General features: G+C 43.0%; 1 protein-coding gene across 19 annotated transcripts in view; it reads right to left on the reverse strand.

Moving 5' to 3' along the window:
* DST (dystonin) overlaps positions 1 to 19,731 on the reverse strand; it is a 2,190,048-nt gene that overhangs the window by 138,687 nt on the left and 2,031,630 nt on the right. For all 19 annotated transcript variants that reach the window (XM_069606170.1, XM_069606155.1, XM_069606164.1 and 16 more), the window contains 2 exons: positions 18,960 to 19,061; positions 13,589 to 13,762 (listed from right to left, as the gene is read on the reverse strand). In XM_069606170.1, the coding sequence (XP_069462271.1) occupies positions 13,589 to 13,762; positions 18,960 to 19,061 (276 nt within the window). The remainder of the gene's footprint in view (positions 1 to 13,588; positions 13,763 to 18,959; positions 19,062 to 19,731) is intronic.

Raw genomic sequence — 19,731 nt, forward strand, 5'->3', positions numbered from 1 at the left:
GGAAACCCCAGAATTCATATGATGGGCTAAGTCTTCATACAGAGACTCCTTTTCTGGAACAAGCATGTGCCTAAAGAGTGAGATGAGTCTACAATCCAAAAGGGCCGCCAATGATGTTAGGCCCAACTCATATCGAAGGCACGTCATCAGTAGTGATTGTGGTAACTTCAGAACATTTTTCCAGATGCAGCCCTCAATCCTCACCCAATCCACAGACCAAGAGCGTGGATCTATCTCCAAACCATATAGTGATATAGGAAAGATTTTATTCCTATAGAAACGAATCAGATGGACTATGGAGAATCTGCAGTACCCAGTATTCAGTCTCTTCATGTGCGAGCAACGCTGGTCCGCCACCCGGTCCAGCCTCTCCTCCAATGGAACCACAGAGGGGCCGGCACGGAGCACAAACCCCAAATACTTCACCTCTGTCACAAATGGAACCTCTACTCCATTCAAATGCCATCTAAATGGAGGTGCACGTTTCAGAGGCTGATGGAAGCGAACTATGTTGAACTTGGATGGATTCATTATTAATTCATTGAGCACTGCATATTGACCAAAAGCATCAAATAGTCTCTGCGACCCCACGGGCGTGTAGTCAAGCAAGACCACATTGTCCGTGCATGCTAACCAACATACGTTCCTGACACCAATCTTTGGACTAACCAGACCACAAGGGGAAAGAGCCAGATCTGCCTCACTCCCCTGCCCGTTGGGATTGGACTGGAAAGATGACCTTCACCATCCAGGCGCACTTGGATTTTAGAATTGCCATGGAGGTGAATTAGTATTGTGAGAAAACCCTGCGGGATACCCCAGCTCTGAAGTTTACTCCAATGACGTCCTTGATTGATCCTATCGAAGGCTAGGGAGAGATCCAGCCCGGCCCATATAGTACTGGGCATCCCTTCTGCCAGGACCTCCCGATGGATATATTCGTAATCAACCCATTGAGAGAGGTGGAGAGGCCTCTCCTGAATCCAATCTGTTGTCTGTGAAGAATGTGCCTGGCTTTTGCCCAAGCCTCAAGATCTCTAAGGACCGCTGCTGCAGGGATTTTCCCATCCGTGTCCAAAAGGGCAATGGGACGATAGTTAATTGGTAAGGCTCTGTCCCCTTTTTTATATATGGGAATAACTATGGCTGATTCCCAAGAGTCAGGGAGCACTCTAAGATCTATAATGTTTTTGAAAAGGTCCAAAATAATCCCAGACCACAGCAAGGCATCTGACCTCATGATGGAATTTGACAGCCTGTTAGGCCCGGGTGCTGTAGACGGAGAAGCCTTCATGATTATTTCCTCGATAAGTTTTCGAGATAAAGAGAGCCTGCCAAGGCTCCGAATTATCCCATTAGAACTTTTCACTTTCTGTTTTTCCATATAGCTGATGGAAGTGAGCCCACCAGACTACTTCAGGAATAAGATCTTAACATCTCCTCACTATCCCTTTGATGGCGAAGATATGTATAAGAACGTTGTCACACTTTATATGCATTCATTATACCTTTGCGTTGTTTCATATAGTCCAAGTACATCTCTATTTAGAGACTGAATTGCTCTCCTCATGGCCTTTTTCTGAGCACTATTAGCCTCATCATATTCATGTGTATGAGATCGCCTCAAAAAGGATGTAACGACCGGGTTTAACCAATGACCATTAAATATCTTGGAAAAGATTGGGACTTTTAAGATCAGCTACCTCTCCCGATGCTCCTCCGGCTAGATAAGGAAGTAATTTTATGTTTAGTGCTTTCCTGTTACCCTTATATTTAATTATTTGGGTCCCAGCCAGATTTACCGATAATGGCGACTGGTCAATCCTATACAACTGCCGGTTATCTAGATTCAATATACCGGTTAGCGTTTCATGGTCATTAAGGTCCATTGGCATGACTTCAAAATGATCACATTGTTCAAACAGATCTGCTGATAAAAAATATGTAATCTATGATTGAAATTTGAGAGCCCATGCTCTTGGTTGGTGCGGGGGGAATATCTCTTTCAATATTGCCATTGATCATCTTCAAATTCCAGCCATGGAGAAAATCAGCCCAAATCTTCCCATTGGCTCCGGAGTTCCCTAGAACACCTTCCCGGCCCTCTGGCAATAAACAGTAGGAGTTTAAATCCCCCGCTATTATGACCCTTGGAGGATGATCCCCAGACAATACAGTTGACAGAATGGAGGAGATGAATGACAAAAAATGGTTACGATGAGAGCAGGTGGCGTTCCAATATAGGTTGATTAAAATTATGGTCCTGTAGGATTCTGGAAATTCTGCTAATCGAGGAGAAGCAGTCGCGGCCAAAAAACCCTTGTGGTCGACCGGAATACTCACAAAATATTTAAAAACGGAATTTCGATTTGCTGTTACCAAGCCGTCTGCTGGGCGGCCTCCATTAAGATTGGAAGCTAAGTTCTCAATGATGGCCTAACTGTCTCTCACGAAGGATTGCATAAGCCATGTTTCCTGAAGGAGGACTAAGTCATGGGCACCAAATATGTTCACACCAGACCTCTTAGTTAAAAACTACTGGAATACTGCGTTTTCCAACTCAACAAAGAGATACCCCCACACCCTCCTCCTAAAGCACGTCTTCAGTCGGGCCCAGTTGTGAGAAAACTTGGGAAATAATCTTCACCAGCAAATCATTAATGTCCCTGATACTCATGTCCTGCAACAACCTGGAGCACCTCGGGCGGAGACCTAGACACAGTGCGCCAGCAGCCCAAGAAGTAGAAAACCTTGCGTTGCTCACAGAGCCTCCAGACTGCAAACAGCATGTCCCTGTCTCAGCAACACCACTGCCACAGGTTTGGGCACAGTCTATCAGAGTTACGGTTTACTGATGGGTATGCCCGTAGATCATTCAGGATTGGGGGCCGCTTCAGGATAATCCCAGCATAAATTGTTTGTAAATCGAGACGGAACACTTGCACGCACATCTTTACAGTACGGCAGCTATATTGGAATCTATGCCATCAATGTTTTCAGAGAGTGACAATTAGGCTGTATTTTTCTCCTTTTAGAGCAAAATGTTAAAGTCTCTCAGTACAGTGAGATGCTGGCTGTCTACTGAAAGGATAGTGTCTGTCAGGTTGTCTTTGAAAGACAGATTGTAAGAAGGTGGTATATAGATGAGAAGTAAGCTTAGTGGATGTATATGAGGACGAGCAGATTGCAGTCTCGGATGTTATCAGTCATTCAAATATCTTAATTTCACAGACGGAGGATACACGAGACGGAGAGAAAGAGAGGGACCAACTCCAAGGATACCTTTGGATGTGGACTAGCTCGATCAGACACGAACATAGAGGGCCGTATTAATTGAGCTCTGCATTTTTCGCATTTCCCACAATAGCAAGGAACATTCCTTTTTTTCTTTGGGAACAACATGCTGAGATGGCACGAAATAGATGCGATATGTCCTGACGGACTGGTGTTGAGTGTCGGCGGGATCATGAAGAAACCTTTTTCTCTTTCAAATTAATGATTAGAATGAACAAGACGGAGAGAGCAGTTTTGCTATCTTTTGCCTAGGTTCGAGTGGTAAAACTCACACTACGTGGTTACAGGGGAATGATAATAATTCCCTATTAGAGTCCTGAAGAAGGTTGCGTCATCAAGAGGACGAATTTGCGATGTCCATCTAGTCAACCGAAACATATGTAGACTATTTTTGACTGTGTAATTGACTAAAACACAGGAAGTATCATCTGCTACAGAAGTGGAGGACATTGTATAGCTGGAAATAGAAAAAAATGCTGACCAAAGAGTTAGCGAGTGAGGTGTGAGTCATACATTTTTAAATATTGGAATGAATGGTAGGAATGACTGAGAGTGAGTTGTATTTTGGTGAGAAATATTGTGTGATATGCTTTTTAGAAACTAATTTGATATTTTATATTTGCTAATGATAATAAAATGAATTTGAACAAAATGAGTTACATTTATTGATATTTGTTAAAAAAGTAAATGTGAAAACATGCACCATTCCCGACTCGACTGGTCCATTGTGTTGTGTTTGAGATTATCAGTAGCCTGGAGGACCAGAGTTTGACCAGGCACCCCTTTATTTATAAATAGCTGTGCAATCAGCCATTTCTTTTCACGTCGGGATGCAAGCTCAAGAAGAGCTTCCCTCGAGGTAGTATCACCCAAGTTCCCGCCTAATACATCACTCTCAGATGAGGGAGCGGGGCTTAAGACATCAAATCTCGATGATAAAGGCACAGCATAATGCAGTTTCTGGCTTCCGTTGGCCTCTTTACTAGGTGGAGTAGATTTGATCCTATGCATGTCTACTGGGATGGAAAACCTCCCCGCCCCCCACTGGATCACTGAGTTTAGTCATTTCAAATGGGAGGAGTTCCTCATTTAATCTTAAAAGTGGAATTCTACAGTTATCCCTTCTACCACCAGAAACAGCCTCTTTAGGTTCATTTGACTTGGTGGCTGTGGCTGAGACGGTCATCTGTGGGGATGTATTTAAATCTATCAGTAATAATTCATCAGGATTGCTAACTATGTAATTAGGGGCATCAGTCACAGTTTTCCCGGCATTATTAATTACTACACTCAATATATCCCGAGTTGGGATGAAAGAGCTAAGCAAAACCTCAGTTTCCCTGATTGGTACACTAGCATCTTTGATGAGCTGATTTATCGCAGCTCCTTTTTTGTTCGATTTGGCTGGTTTGGTTGCCAATGGCAAAGTAACCGCCTTTCTTTTACCCATAGATAGCACAAATTATTACAGAAGATAGGAGTATGGGGTTGCAGCTACAAGGCCGGACATATTGATTCTAACAAACCTTGCTATATCTTGCCTATACCAAACTTGATAGAAAGAACGTTGCTAATGAACAATAATTATAAGTTGCAAAGTGCAATGTGCTTAGGACTACTGAAATACTACAATGCCCATTGATGAATAAAAACACTATTTCAAATCACCATAAAAAGGTACCAAAAGAAAAAATATTTACAAATATGAAAACACAGCATGGTCAATCTTATATAAAAATCAGTTTGTGGTCCAATCCCCATCAAGGTAACTAAAAATAGATTTCACACAGGCCGATAAAATATTAAGCTAAAAAACAGCTATGTTAACACATGTGTAGCTGCCAAAATAATATTCAACCCACTAAAATCAAAGTGAGGTGGAAATTAATTTGGAAAATTAGTAATAAATAATAAATGACAATAATAAAAAACAATAGCAGGGTAAAAGGAATAACTTTCCCTCAGTAAGTATGAGCTTACAAGCAGGTGAGTAGCAACAATTAAAATTTTAAACAGCTCAGGCTGTAAAACAAAGCCCAGTTCAAGCACACAAGGCTGAAGTGAAAACAGAAATGATAAGCAGCGGAGTGCACAGTCCACAGTCCGACCTGCACAGTTAACAAAATCCAGTCAATGTCGAAGTGGAGATCATACCAAATGTAAAATAGGGGAACACCCGACAGCTTAAGGGGAGACCATAGATCGACTCCCCCGTCCCCCTTTATATCTGTCAAACCAACCGAAAGGTGACTCAAGATGACTCAAGGATACAAGAAGCAATAATGTGGTGTTCGTGGTAATCTAACTCTTCAAGTGGTTGTCCAGTCTCAGGAGCCCCCCACCATAAAAGTCAAACACAGGTAAGACAAATGTTTTGTAACAGGATACCATCAGCGCTCATCCAAATGGCTAAGGGTTAGGGGTTATTGCTGAATCTGCGCTTGATACACCATTCACTCACAGAGCCCATCCTCGATTTTGATCTGTAAAGCACTGCGTTACCCACTTCTACTTCCAGCTGGTGCTTGGCTATTTGAACAGTGAGCCGGAGATCCCATAAAAGTCATAGGGTCCCTGTGAGAAACCACAAGGTGTCTCCCTAGCTAGTCCATGAGATCTGTCATCCACGTGGCCAGGATATGGCTATCGCTATTGGATCCAGGGAGTGGACCAGTGAGGGAGGATCACCTGAATGGGGGGGTCCTTGGGGAGTGGGAGTAGGACACCTGCGGGTGAGATGCGGTGTCCTCCATCTTCCAACACCTTTTCCCCATCCTACTACATAGGATATTCTAAAACACAGCCCCCCCGTTTCCCGCATGAACACTGTCGCACAACACGAAAGACAACTGACTAACGCCAGAGCCGTTTACCTAACATGTCCCAATACAAGGGTCCGGCAAAGTCAGGCAATTGACCAGAATCACACACACCTGATGGCCCTTTCCCTTCCCCACAGGGATAAAAGGTGTAGCAGCAGAGCACAGGACAAGCAAGGCAGACCGCACAACGTAAGAGCTAACTCAGCAAGGCAGTTCAAGAGGAGGAGAAAGACGGTGCAGACCGAGAGGGTGGCAAGGACAGAATCGACATTGCCCTTTCTGAGGAAGACCCGTGAAGTCTCCGCAGAGGGAATAATAAGTCTGCAAACAATAGCCAACGTAAGTTGTAGCAGATGTCTTTGAAGAAACAAACAACTGTTAAATGTTTTGAAGGGGGAAAACCAGCAGTAGAGATGTTCGGCACCACATGGGTGTTCACTCAAGAATCTCTGGGCGATTACCCAACGGTAAAAACTACCGTAACCAGAAGGCTGTGAGAAGAGGCAAAGAAAGGTCAAAGTGGTCATTCTGGGGTCTTGTAAAATCCTCTGTACCATCAAAAGTCTTTGACTGACAGATGATTATGAAAGCTAAGGGAAGTGTATCCTGCATGATGAAAATTAGCACATAAACTGTGTTTCGTAAAGATGGGCAAGAGTTAACCCGGCGGAGGGATCCTAACGAGAAGGGGCGAAGTCTAAAGTCCTGTAAGGAACTGTTTTACTAATTTGTTGAATACAACATGTGACAGGTCTGCGTCCAGAAGAGAGGGACGTTTGTTTGTGTTTGTTTGTTGAGAGCATCAGGCCTCGAAGGCAAGAGACTTTTATTGAAAAGAGACTTAACCAACGAAGAACCTGATCGCTGCTATGAAACCGTTAGCTCGTGTTGGGAAGGCTCAATCGTATGCTGTGCTCCAAAATCCCACCTTGTCCCATGCGAAGAACATGGGGAAGGGAGACCTCAAGGCAATCACATCCTGACTTATTATTTGTGAACACTTTTCCTTTATTTGAACACCCTATCCCACACTCTTTCTGTAAATAGTTGTAAGGAATCGGCAATAGTTTTTTTTTTTGTGTGTAGTCCTTTTTATTTTGACAAGACGCTCCAAGGACTGCCTTATTTTTCATTTGATGGTCGATACTTGCTCCCATCTTAGATTTAGGTTTAGGTTAGGCGTTTTTACACTCTGCATTTACAGTTTAATAAATACTCTTGAACTGTGATCACTTGTGTCTGTGTTTACTTTTGTCACCATGAGTTCCTTACAGTCCCACATGCCATCACCGCCAAACGGCGCCAAACAGCAAAGCGCCCTTGGATGCTGGGCATCGCTGCAAGGGCGACTGTCCATGATTTGTATGCATCCCTCTTCCACAAGGAGGTGGGGGCCTCTGCTCCAGTACAGAGCCAAAGAGCAATGCGCCCTTGGACACCGAGCGTCGCTGCAAGGGCGTCTATCAGTGATTTGTATGCACCCTGTTTCACAAGGGGCAGGGCCTCTACTCCAGTACAGCGCCAAACAGCAATGCGCCCTTGGATGCCGGGCTTTGCCACAAGTGTGACTGTCTGTGATTTGTATGCACCCCTATTCTGCAAGGGGGCATGGCATCTGCTCCAGTACATCTACAAACAGCAATGGGCCCTTGGACAATGGGCCGTTATCAGAATGGAGTTTTAACTTTGATGGAGTCTCTATGTAGAAGTGCAATTCCTCCTCCTCTCCTAGCTGCTCGGTTTGAAAATGTGATCTTGTAGCCTGTGGCAATGCCTTCTTTATAACCTCTGGGTGTTCCTTTGAGTTCCAGGTTTCTGTAAGGAAAACTATGTCTATTTTGTGCTTGCACAGATGACAGATGTCAGAAGTGTGTTTGGCGATAGAGCAGATTTTGATGAGAAGGTATCTCGTTCCACTTTTTTCTTTGAGGTTCTTTTATGCTGATGGAAATAACCTAGCTTGTTCCTTCCTTTGGGGTGGGAGGTGTGGACTCCGGAAGAGTTGCATTCTTTTTTAAACAGGTAGATGTGGTTGTTTGTGTGGTCCGGTTTGCCGTTCCGTGTTCAGCAAGGATTGGAGATATGGTGCAGTTTCGTGATGGAAGGTGCAATCTATTTTGACTCCTGGATTTTGATGCTTGTAGTAGTTGGTATGTTTGGTGGTGTAGGTGCTGCATTTGAGCATGAGGTTGCTTGCAAATTTCTGTAGCTTCTTTTATTTTGTAGCAGTCCTTTGTGCATTCAATTGATGGCTCACAGTGTACGTTTTCAGTATGGTTTAAAATCAGCTCACATTCTGGCACTCCCATGTCTACAAATTTGCACCTGGGGGAGATTGTCACTCCTTGCAAGGGAAAAAGACCTCCTTGCCAGGCTCAGGGTATGATTCCGATAGATTGCTGAAAATAGCAGTCAGTGGCATAAATGGTCTGCCATGTGCACTCTTTCCTACAAGCAACCCACAAGATTCACTTGTTGCACTGCTTCATCTCTGTTCCTTTGCGTTTCCTTCAATAGATTTGCAACATAGTCGTTAAAGATCAAAGGTGAACATTATTTACAAGGATCTCACGCAACCCGAGGGAACTTAATTCCAACTTGAGAGCTTTCAGACTTTAGCTAGATGGTCGGGTTTCAAGTGTTCCTTCCATGCTTGCTTGATCAGGCTGTTTCTCTCTGATAAGGCTCTTCTGACAGCATACTTGGCAGTGTAATGCAGTTTTATGCTCTTTCAGAAACAGGAAAAAAAAAACGTGTCGGCCAACAGGACCACATTTGGGAAACAATTAGGCAGAAATAATAATTTCTTCCAGAGTAATCTATGGCAGGCACCTAACATACAAACGTTGGCATTTACTCCCCATAGTTCTCCACTACATGATGTCTGACTGCAATATTTTCCCTTGAAAATACAGGCACAACATGGGGTGAAATTATGTTAAGTTTTTTGACCAACCCAGTGATTGCTCTGCCTTCTTGGTTGACACTAGATAATATGTGTTCAACAAACTGAAGAGTTTTAAATGATTAGAACTAAGCATGCACATTTAGTAACTTGCTCCAGGGGTGTCCCATTACGGAAAAACCTCCTTACTGGTGTCTTTTTGTGTTTGGGACCAATCCCCATGATTTTGGATTGGCTCTTATTAATAAGAAGTTTGTTGTCTTTATAACACTGTGATGATTTGTTTCTGTAGTGCCAATAAAGTTCTGGCAAAAAGCACTGAATCATTGGCATTTAGTAATAATGGCACTGGAATATTGCCCTTGTTGGAATGTCCTTGGTTTCATTCAAGATTACAGTGGCCATATCGTTTACGTAGAGACAAAAGAGAATTGGAGCCAGGAGACATCCTTTTTCACCCGTCCCATTGTCGGAAACTCCAGAAAGCTTCCCAGTATGACCGAAAAGGCTTGAGATGCTATGTCTGCATAAAGTACATTTATGATAGCCAGCAATTTTGAATCCAGCCTCTGATCTGTTAGTTTGGCCCAGAGCTTGGGTATGTAGACCAAATTAAAATCTTGTGAATAAATGTGGCAATTAAAAACATGTCTTTTGCCATGGCATATTTCTGAACCAAAAGTAGTACACACATGTCATTGACAGTAAACAACCCAGCTCTAATACCTCCTTCAACTAGGTTCAATACTGAGTTGTCTTCAGCCGAGAAGCTTATAGCTTGCAAAATGGCTCTCCTAACAAACCTTGGAATCAATGTCTAACAGGCTTTTGGATCTGTATGATGTCTGGTTGATTTTGCATAGACATAGGGACAAGTGTGCTCCTACAGCATGAGCCTGAAGAAAACCACCGGGGCCAGAGACCGTCACTCCTTCATAAAAATATTTACTTCTGGGGGAACTGAATTTGGGCCTTGGGCTTTCCCAGATTGCACTTTATCAATTCTCTGCATAATGTGTTTGGTTCAGAATCGCTCTCCTAGTTGTTTCTGATGTCAGATGGGCCTTCTGCATGTTCAAAACCACAAAGTGTCTACCAGAAGGCTTTTGAGTCGTGGCATTTGCTGCTACTTCCACTACTATCCATTTGTGTGTTTGAACATGTCTCTTTTTTCCTCAATAGGCCATTTCTACTGTGCTCATAGCTCCTTTTTTCAGCTGCTTAACAATCCTAACTTTAATGCCATTCTGTGTCTTACCAATCTCTGGCTACTTAGTTATTAGAAGTATGTCTCAAATACAGCACTTTCTCTCCCGTAAAAGAAATGGGCAGAGAGGCTGTTAGGCTATCCTAAAAAGCTAACATATGAACATCAGGGAGAGAAAAGCCAAATCCCTGGCCTGGGGGTATACCTAGCAGTGTCTTTATAATGCTCTGTAAAGGATTCCACGAGTCTTGGTCCCTATCTAACTATTTTTATTTTTTTAACCATTAATTTAACAGTGCAAAAATGAACCTGGCACTGCCGGCAGTTAATATAGGGGAATCAAGAGCAAAGTACACTTCGGCAAAAATCAATATTGCAATGCAAGCAATTCATCTAATGCAAATAATTATTATTTGTAACGAGTTGCTCCCTTCACTTTTGTTCCCACCATTTAGGGGCCTGATTTGTGTTCTAGATTCACTTTTGTACTTTCCTTCCGAACCTTGCTAGACAGTGCTGTGGTGATCTTTTCCATTTCACTTCACTTCCGGATCCATTTCAGGTTTTTGGCAGCTAGTATGCTGCTTTAATCAAACACTGTGCTTCCCAGAATGCCGGGCCCACTGTTTTATCTCCATCCTTGCAGGACAGGGCTGGGTGGAAGATAAGGAGAACCTGTGGCTGGCAGGTGCTGGTAAACAGCATGAATGAGGCATTTGATTGTTAGCCAGATATGAAAGCCTGAGTTTGTTTCAGTCTAGCGCTGGTCATTGTTGCAGTATTTCTGTTTGTGCCGGTCCCTTGTTCTTGGATCTTATTTTTAATTTCTAGTTCCTAGTTCTTTGTGTCTTAGTATTTTCTGCTTCCAGGATTCCCTTTCTGTGTTCGTCTGTTTTGCACTCAGCACTTTGCCGAGCTTTTCCTTCCTGTGCAACCTCTTTGTCTGTGTTCTTTATTCCTTTGACCATGTTCTGTTCTGCAGTTACACGTGATCCTTTAGACACCCCTCAATTAGAGACGTACTATTTTTTTAACCTTTTTCCTCCCCTGGCTGGGGAGCGGGGAGGTTTTGGGCTTGTAATTTTGCTCTCCCTGCTCTTGTTCATTGACTTCCTCCTGGAGCCTGTGCCTGGTTTTCCCTGACACCTCTCTCTTGGTTCGCTATTGATTGTTAGGTGTGGTGTATGGTTGTGTCCAGCAACTGTGTGAATGCCATTGTTTTCCTCAAAATCCTATAAGCACTATTCCTATTTGTCACTTGTTAGGAGTTGTATGTATTACGTTATCTTCCCTGTGCTCTTACAGCCTTTCTTGAGCAACAGGGTTTGTGGGCTTCACTGACATTCCAGGTGGTGTTTCTCGTCCATGTGAGTAACATCTTTACATTACCTTATATAATACCATCAAGTGTGTTGGTTCACAGACCCAGTCATTGCTTTCCCTGTATGTGGGCTTAGTGCTGACACTACCTGTAACAGCAGTTGTGGGTGAGGAGCTTGCTGACTTTCCTTGTAATCACAAGGAGTTCAGAGTGCTTACCCCACATCCCTTTGCATATATATGTATTCTTATCACGCTCTACTTGCACATGCTAGGCTCTAGTGTACATGTATCGTGATTCCTGAGTGTGTGTTGTCTGACACACAGCTATTCACTGTGAGCGCGTGTGCACATTTACCTTGCCATATCCACTGCCTTTGTCCTCTCATGACAGTATTGCGAAATCAAGGAGCCAAGTACAGTTGGGCAATAACCACACTTTGAATGTAAAACTAATCAAGCAATTCAAACCTCAACCTATCAATATAATAATGAATCTTAGGCAATCAGCAGTGAGCTACGGATGGACAGTAATTACTGTAACAGCAATGCAAGCAATTAATATGTGATTAATTACAGAAGCACAATACAACATTTGTTAATCTAGAAGTGCAACAACTAAATGCAATCTCTTAAATTGGGGCAATGAAGAAGGGAAGTACAGTTGGGCAGCAGCCAGTCTTGCAATGCAAAATCAAGCTAGCAAAGTAACAGGCTGGGGTGATCAAAGGACAAAGTTTAGTCGGGCAATGCAAGCTCTAGCAGAGCAAGATAAACCTAGCCATGCAAAGTCAGTCTACCAATGTTACATCAGGCTAGTGATGTAACAATTAACATGGCAGTGCAACGATTTATCCAAGGCAATCAAGGCATGTAGTAGAATTGGGTAACTGCTTATCTATCTGTGCAAATGACCCTACCAATTAAAAAACGAATCTATTAATACAAAATGTAATCTACATATATATTATGCAATCAAGGATCATTATTGGGCAATGGTTAACCCAGCAGTACAATAATTAACCTGACAGTGTAGACACTTAGGGCCTGTTTCACAGAACTTTCTCCTATGGCGTTGTGCCATTATAAAACACTTCCATGAATCAGGCCCATAATCTGCGGCAATCAATGAGTGAAGTCTATTTGGACAAAAATGAAACCTAGAAATGCAAGCAATTGAATAATAATTCAAGCAATTAATACAATTACGAATTTATTAATGTAAAATGAATAAAACAATGCAATAATTAAACTTGGCTGATAAGCATTGAGAGTGAGTTTCAGGTTGGGCAATACCTACTCTGGCAGTGTCAATATAAATTTAGCGATGCAAACAAGTAATATTATGCAATCAAGGGGAAGTACATTTAGACAGCAGTTAATCTAGGAGAGCAACAATAAATCTAGCAGTCCAAATACTTATTCTGGGCATCAACGAGTCTAGCAATGCAAGATCAATCTAGCAATGTAACAATTAGTCTGGGGCAATCAGGAAGCAGGCCTATGTATGTGAGTGAGGAGACACAGAGAGACAAATAGGGGAACACAAATAGAAAGACACAAACATGGAGTGAGAGAAATAGACCATGATGCAAAGAGTGAGGTTGACAAATCAAGAGACACAAAAAGAGACAAACAGAGAGACGCAAATATATAGTGAGACACTGAGTAAAACAAATAGAAATTTAAATAGACAGATGCCGAAAGTCTGACTGGAATAGTGAGTGATACAAATAAAGATGGACACAAATAGAAACAAGCACAGATAGAAATGCTCTTAGAGAAAACCAGCAACATTCTAAGAAAGGGTGAGTGGATCAGAGCCATAAAGAGTAAATGAGAATCATGGAAAGAGAGCATGTGAAATATATCTTAAGAGAGTGAGAGCGACAAGGAGAGTAAAAGCGAGAAAGCAAGAACATAATACTTTAAGAACAAACTGAGCCAAAGAGAATGGGGGCGAAGCAGACTTAGTAAACGCGAGAGAATAAAATGCCCACAGAAATGTATCGATCAGTGCCCACCGTATGTTGCACATACCTGCCTGTTGACAATTTTTTCCTCCAGGCTGTTCCAGAGCGTTTTCAGTTCTGCGAAGCAATCTTGGACTGCATGCTTCTCCATCTCATCTGTAACCTTCTTCAAAAGTATTTCTTTCTGATGATTAAGTTTTTCCATTTCTATCTGCTGCTGATATGCATCTGACTTATATTGCTAAAATGAGCAACAGAAGAAGTTATTTCACTGAATGCAAACAGTTTTTAATGTGGCATAGTACTCAAACAGAAGACATGGGCATGCATATATTTCATCAACTGTTGGACGACACTGCATCATGTAAAAACAGATCCAATGAACTGATGTTAAGTTAAGGATATGTGGATATAGCTACAAAAAGTTGAATGCTCCAATCCACAACATAAGATGGACAAAGCAACAATTCCACAGTTGTCCAAACACAGATAATCTGGATTCTGTGCTCCCTGCAATTACATTCTCACTGATAAACAAAATGTGTTATTTTTCTCATTGCTTTTAGCACACACCTATTACAAGGTCTACACACGAGCCTTAGCTAGACCTTACAAGTTGTCATGTGGTTCTGAAATATTTCCTGTTACTGTTGGCTTGCAGACTTTTTGCAGTGTGAAGAATCTCAGAGTATTATGCATGCTTCCATGGCGGAAGCCCCTTCCTAAGAGCCAGGGAGGTGAGACTGCTACCCGATAGTCCCCCTGGGGTGGTACTCAGCAGGTGGATATCATTTATTATACAAAACTTGGTTGGGAAAACGTCTCTCTGGCATTATTCTAAAGACGAATATGAGGCAGGATCAAATGGAAGGAGATGGCTGTCAGGGAGAGGTGATGACTTACTTAGGAGAGACCCAGCATTCTTCTCTACATAAAGAGGAAACCCCATAATCCCTAAATACCTGATGGCATGTTGTTATTTTTCTAATCCTTCCCATGTTAAAACCCCCAAACCGCCATGTATGAAAAACCTGCCCAGCGCAATAACCTTTATACCTCAGGTATGCATGAGTTACCTTCAACATCCTTTGATTATAAAGATTTTGACTTGGATAGGAGTTCTGAGCAAAAGAGCACTACACATAATATTCACATAACCTCTTCTGGTTCTGATAATCTTTATTTCAACAATAATTTAAGACAATGTCACTTTGAAAAGTCTAAAACATATTTGAAACTCCAATTCCTATAATAACTGGGGTACTGAGACAAAGAAAAAGAACAAGGCGTCAATGGGCAGGAAATGTGACCTTAAGAGTGAAGTGCATTCTAGTTGTTCAATGTCGAATCAGCTGTGCAGGCCATTTAAACCCAAAGGTTACCTGCAGCTAGAGAATCGAGGAAGGAAGGAGAAGAGAGGCTGCAGAGTATGCAGAGCTGGAAGTGAGACCAGTGACAGTTCACAGGAGACAAGCCGGGGGGAGAGCGGTGAACGGCTGCCTGCAGCAAGTCGGCAGCGCTCTAGACCGGCGCACAGCAGGTTCAGAAGAGGAGAGGCCCTGCTGAGCTGTGCAGGTTCTGACGGCAAAGGAAGCAAACACTGACACGTGAACCGAACAAACCTCTGTACAGACGGGGAAGCCAGCCCCACGAAAGACGCTCGCGGAAACAGCACAGTATACCAGACTCACTGGACAGTAAAGGGAGTCCCGGGACATGCAGAGACATTAAAGCCTATTTGAGGAATACTTTTGAATACCGACCAAACAGAAGTATTAAGAGAAGGCAAGCATGGTACAATTCTCCTGACATGAGATATCAGCTGGGGAAATCTCAAACCAACATTGCCATATGCAAAATGACTTTGAAAGCAAAATAAAGAGGTAAACATGGTACAATCCTCCTGATATAAGATGCCAGTTGGGGAAATCTGGACCCAGCATTGCCATAAGCCAAAAGACATTGGGAGATAAATAAGGAGGCAACGGTTGTGCAGTTCTCCTGACATGAGATGTCATTTGGGGGAAATCTGGGACAAGCATTGCCAAGAGCAGAGAGAGATTGAAAGAAACGCATACTGACAGAGCTTGAACAAACCCTCACATATGAAAAGTCTGCATGGGGGAAATTGGTACAAGTAACCACTGAAGTCAACCAGTTGTGTTATTGGAGAAGTATGATTGTGTGATACCTAAAGTGGAAGGAAGATTGCCTTATAAGAGTATGAGTTAATGGTCCTTTTTGGAACAAGATACTTCACAGGAGAGTATACCAGGTGGTCTGTAGGAGTCAAAACAGAGATATTCCTGGCAGGAGAGTAACCCCAATTATATCAAGATGTTTTCAGTTAAAGAAGTTGTGAAATTCCTGGCTGTGGAGTATACAGGATAGGAACAATTCTATGAAAGAGACATTTGGTTTAGCCATCCTGAGAAAAGTGTTCTATGACAATGAAATTTGGTTTTCCCATTCTAAGAAAAGTGTTCTATGAAAGAGACATTTGGTTTTGCCATCCTGATAAAAGTGTTCTATGAAAGAGACATTTGGTTTTGCCATTCTAAGAAACGTGTTCTATGAAAGAGACATTTGATTTTGCCATCCGGAGAAAAGTTTTCTATGAAAAACATTTGTTTTTGCTATTCTGAAAATAGTATCCTATGGATGAGACATTTTGCTATGCCAAAGAGGAGGCTTTGTGGAAAAGACAGTTTTTGTTCATTGGCTAGAACATTATTGGAACAACATATTTCCAACAGACTTCCTGAATTGGTCCAGGGTCTGTCTTTATACTTTTCCTTGTCTGCATTCAAACATTCTTCTTATTGGGTTTTGAATTTGTACTTTGCCTTGACTAGATTCAAATAAACTTTGGGTATTTTGTGCATTAGCAATCTCGTACCATTCAAACACTTGTTGGCGTGCATGTCGGAACCCCCCGGATCGCAGGCTGCCTTGGGCAGACTCACTGGTTCCTTCCAGTGTTTTCGACTCTGCTCACTCTTCTGCGGTGTGGTTCCTTCACCCGCGTTCCACTGTGGAGTGTGCAGATGTTCTTCCAGCATCCTGCGTGGCGGTGCAATAACATTCCAGCTTTCCTTTCCGGATGGGAGAACACTGTTTCCTCGAGCAGCTGAACCGCCAGGAGCTCCAGCGCAGCTCCCAGTGTCTACATGGCCCTTCTTGCTCGAACGCTGCGTTCCTCCTCCTGTCCTGTCATTCCAGCATCTCGTGTTCATGAAGCCTCAGCACAGGGCTTAACGTCTTCTCCTGCACTGCTCGATTCCATAGTGCGGTTGCCATCTTTAAATGTCCCGCGCACTGAAGGCTTGGAAAAACAACTAGATTGCATGTTGTACTTCGAGCTTCTGTCACTTTGCACAAGCTCCATCATTCTCCTCTTCGTCTCAGTACCTGGGTGGTTATGGGAGCTGGATAACATGGATGTCATTGGACTTTTAACTCTTAGATGGTTTTTCTTAGAGATTTCTCATGAAGGCACATTAGAAACAAAATGTGTTATGTGTGAGTTGTGGGTGTTTGGATCAAAGGTGGGGGCCTGACCAGAGTAGTGGAGAGAAAAGGTTTCTTAACTTCTTCTGGAGGGGGACCCATTGCCCGACAATATGCCATTAAGGTCTTGGGCGTCAGAGGGTCTTCCTCATAGGAAAGGGGGGACACTGTGTCTCATCCAATGAAGTCATATCTACCCGATAGTTGTCTACTCCCATGTGATCCTCCATCATTTAGCCACCCCTGTGGGTCAGGAACAGGTAGCGGCTGCCTTCCCCTGGCCACATGGGAGGAGGTGCCCACCTGGGAACCCGTGATGACTACATTGGATTCATCACAGAGCTGTTAGAGGAGGATCAGAAGGTTGCGGAGGGAGTCAGAGGAGCCAGAGCAGTACGCCACGCAGCAGGAACCCAGAAACAAGGTACGGGTGCTGCCTGGGTCCATGAGAGGAGCTGGAGACCGAACAAGGGTAACCTAAAGAGGGTTGGGGACCCGGTATAAACTTAAGCTGATAACATATGGGTCAAGGACCCTAAGAGAAATATAAGGACACAGACATATGCTGCATCAGTAGACACTTGGCAATAGAGTAAACCAAGCATCCCGGAAGGCCAATATAAAGGGCTCTGGGAACCAAGCAAACCACAGAGGCGAAGTCAAACTAAATGGGTTGGAGACCAAAAGAAATACAAGGGCAAAGAAAAGCTGAAATTAACTTTTTATCCTATGTGGAACAGTACCTGGCAGGAGAGTACACCAGGTCTGTTCAGTTGGACATGGAGTGAAGTAGGGGTAGAGAGCACACAAAAGCAACACACCAGGGTCTGGGACCATTATGAAGTTGGGTGAGGCCCACAAAAGCAAAGCACATGGGTCAGGGACCCATAAAAGGCCAAAGAAGCACATAGTCAAGGGGCTGGGGCCCAGAGCAAGCTCGGGCGAACCCAAGAGAGGATTAAGTGGTCTGGGACTCACGCAGAAGAGAAAGGAGTTGCAGAGCAAGTCGGGCAGATCCAGAGACAGCCCAGAGGGATCTGGGACCCATGTAAAAGAGAAGAAGTAGTAAAATAAGATGAAAAAAAGGGTTGAGGACCCATTGCCAAAGTAGGAGACATTTTCTGGAATTGTGACTTCTAAAGTCAGTCTGTCAGGATAGTGTACCAGACTTGGCGCTACAGTTTTGAGTTGGACAAAGGAACAAGGGCAAGAGACCCCCCCAAACCCCTCCCAATACAAGGAAAATATGTATTGTTATAAAAAAAAAGTCTACAGTTAAGTCTGGCAGGATATAGAACCAGACTAAACATTATGTTTGGAAATGGAAGACAAGAACAAGGGGAAGAGAACTCCCTCGCCTTTGATACTTGGTGCCTGTGTTCAGAGAGTCACTCATGGTGTTTCCACACCACAAACGACTTTACTTTAAATGTTTGTATCCAGAACGGCAGAAGCCTCCTTCTGGATCAAGAAGACTCCCAGTTTTCCTTAGTTGGTTTAGTGTAAGGGGCAGAAATAGGTTTGGACACAGGACGGTGGACAATATACATTTAAAGACATCCTGACGGAGTCCTTAGTGTTTTTGTTGAGGTAGGGGAACCCCCTCATAGAAATAGGGTAAGATAGGTTTTTCCTTTTCTTATATAATAAACGTCTTTGCCAACAAGCATGCCACCACTGTGTCAGACCCGTAGTCTGTTCCCTTACAGCAGTGAGATCGATTTAAAAGTCTAGAACATAATTTTATAACAATACATTCTGTGGCAATATTGCTCAACTAAATAATAAAATATAAACTGCCCCGTTCCAGTACATCCATTTGCTGGCAGCTTCCTTATAATGCTCAGAATAATAACCTGTGCTTAATAAAATCAAGCTGTTCGTATTCAAATAACCAAATCACATGCCCAAAAAAAGTCAATGTCTACCTTCAATTCGGCAATCTGCTGCTTCACAGTCTCCAGGTCAGTCCCAATGGGTGGCATTGAATCCAGTTTACCCCCTGCAATATCTATCCAGTCAAATATTGCCTGCAAAGAAAATATATTGTATTACAAGCTATCACAAATGCAGAATAGAGTGTCAACAGGTTGGTGCACAGTTGTAGGACTAAAAGACATAACAGGTGGGGAGTGACTTCACGTTTCAACTATCAAGCAAATCGTGTCCGTCAAAAAAGTTTGGACCACTAAGGCAAATACATATTTTAACCCATCCAAGGGAAAAGGTTCAGCTTCCAATGCAAGCCCTAGCCATGATGTGAGGTGTCTGTAACTGCATTTTCTCACAAAATTAGTTATTATGTTTTTAGTTAGGTGCTCAAGCATAGTGAAAGCCCTTTTTTGGTGCATTTCCCTCATTTGATTGTGCATTTTATTTTGATAATGTTCAATGAAAATATCCGTACAGATGTAACAATCAGGTACAGTCTGCAGGAATGCAAAATAAAGGCTAGAGCACGGTGGTCCCAATTCCTAATATGGCAATACTATGTGTACGTTACTCATTCTGGCAAACATTTAAGACAAACATATTGGGCCTCATCAAGAGTTGGGCAGTATACCCGGCGGTAACTGCGCTGGGATACCGCCCAATGCTATTAGCTTTACCGCTACTCGGTCTGGCGCAATTTGCAGCAGATCCCGAGTTGCTGTGGCACTGTTGGTACCCATTTATTATGAGTCTCTAGGACTCTATGGA

This window comes from Ambystoma mexicanum, chromosome 4p (assembly GCF_040938575.1).
Source record: "Ambystoma mexicanum isolate Mex_15411 chromosome 4p, UKY_AmexF1_1, whole genome shotgun sequence".
Classification (NCBI taxonomy): domain Eukaryota; kingdom Metazoa; phylum Chordata; class Amphibia; order Caudata; family Ambystomatidae; genus Ambystoma; species Ambystoma mexicanum.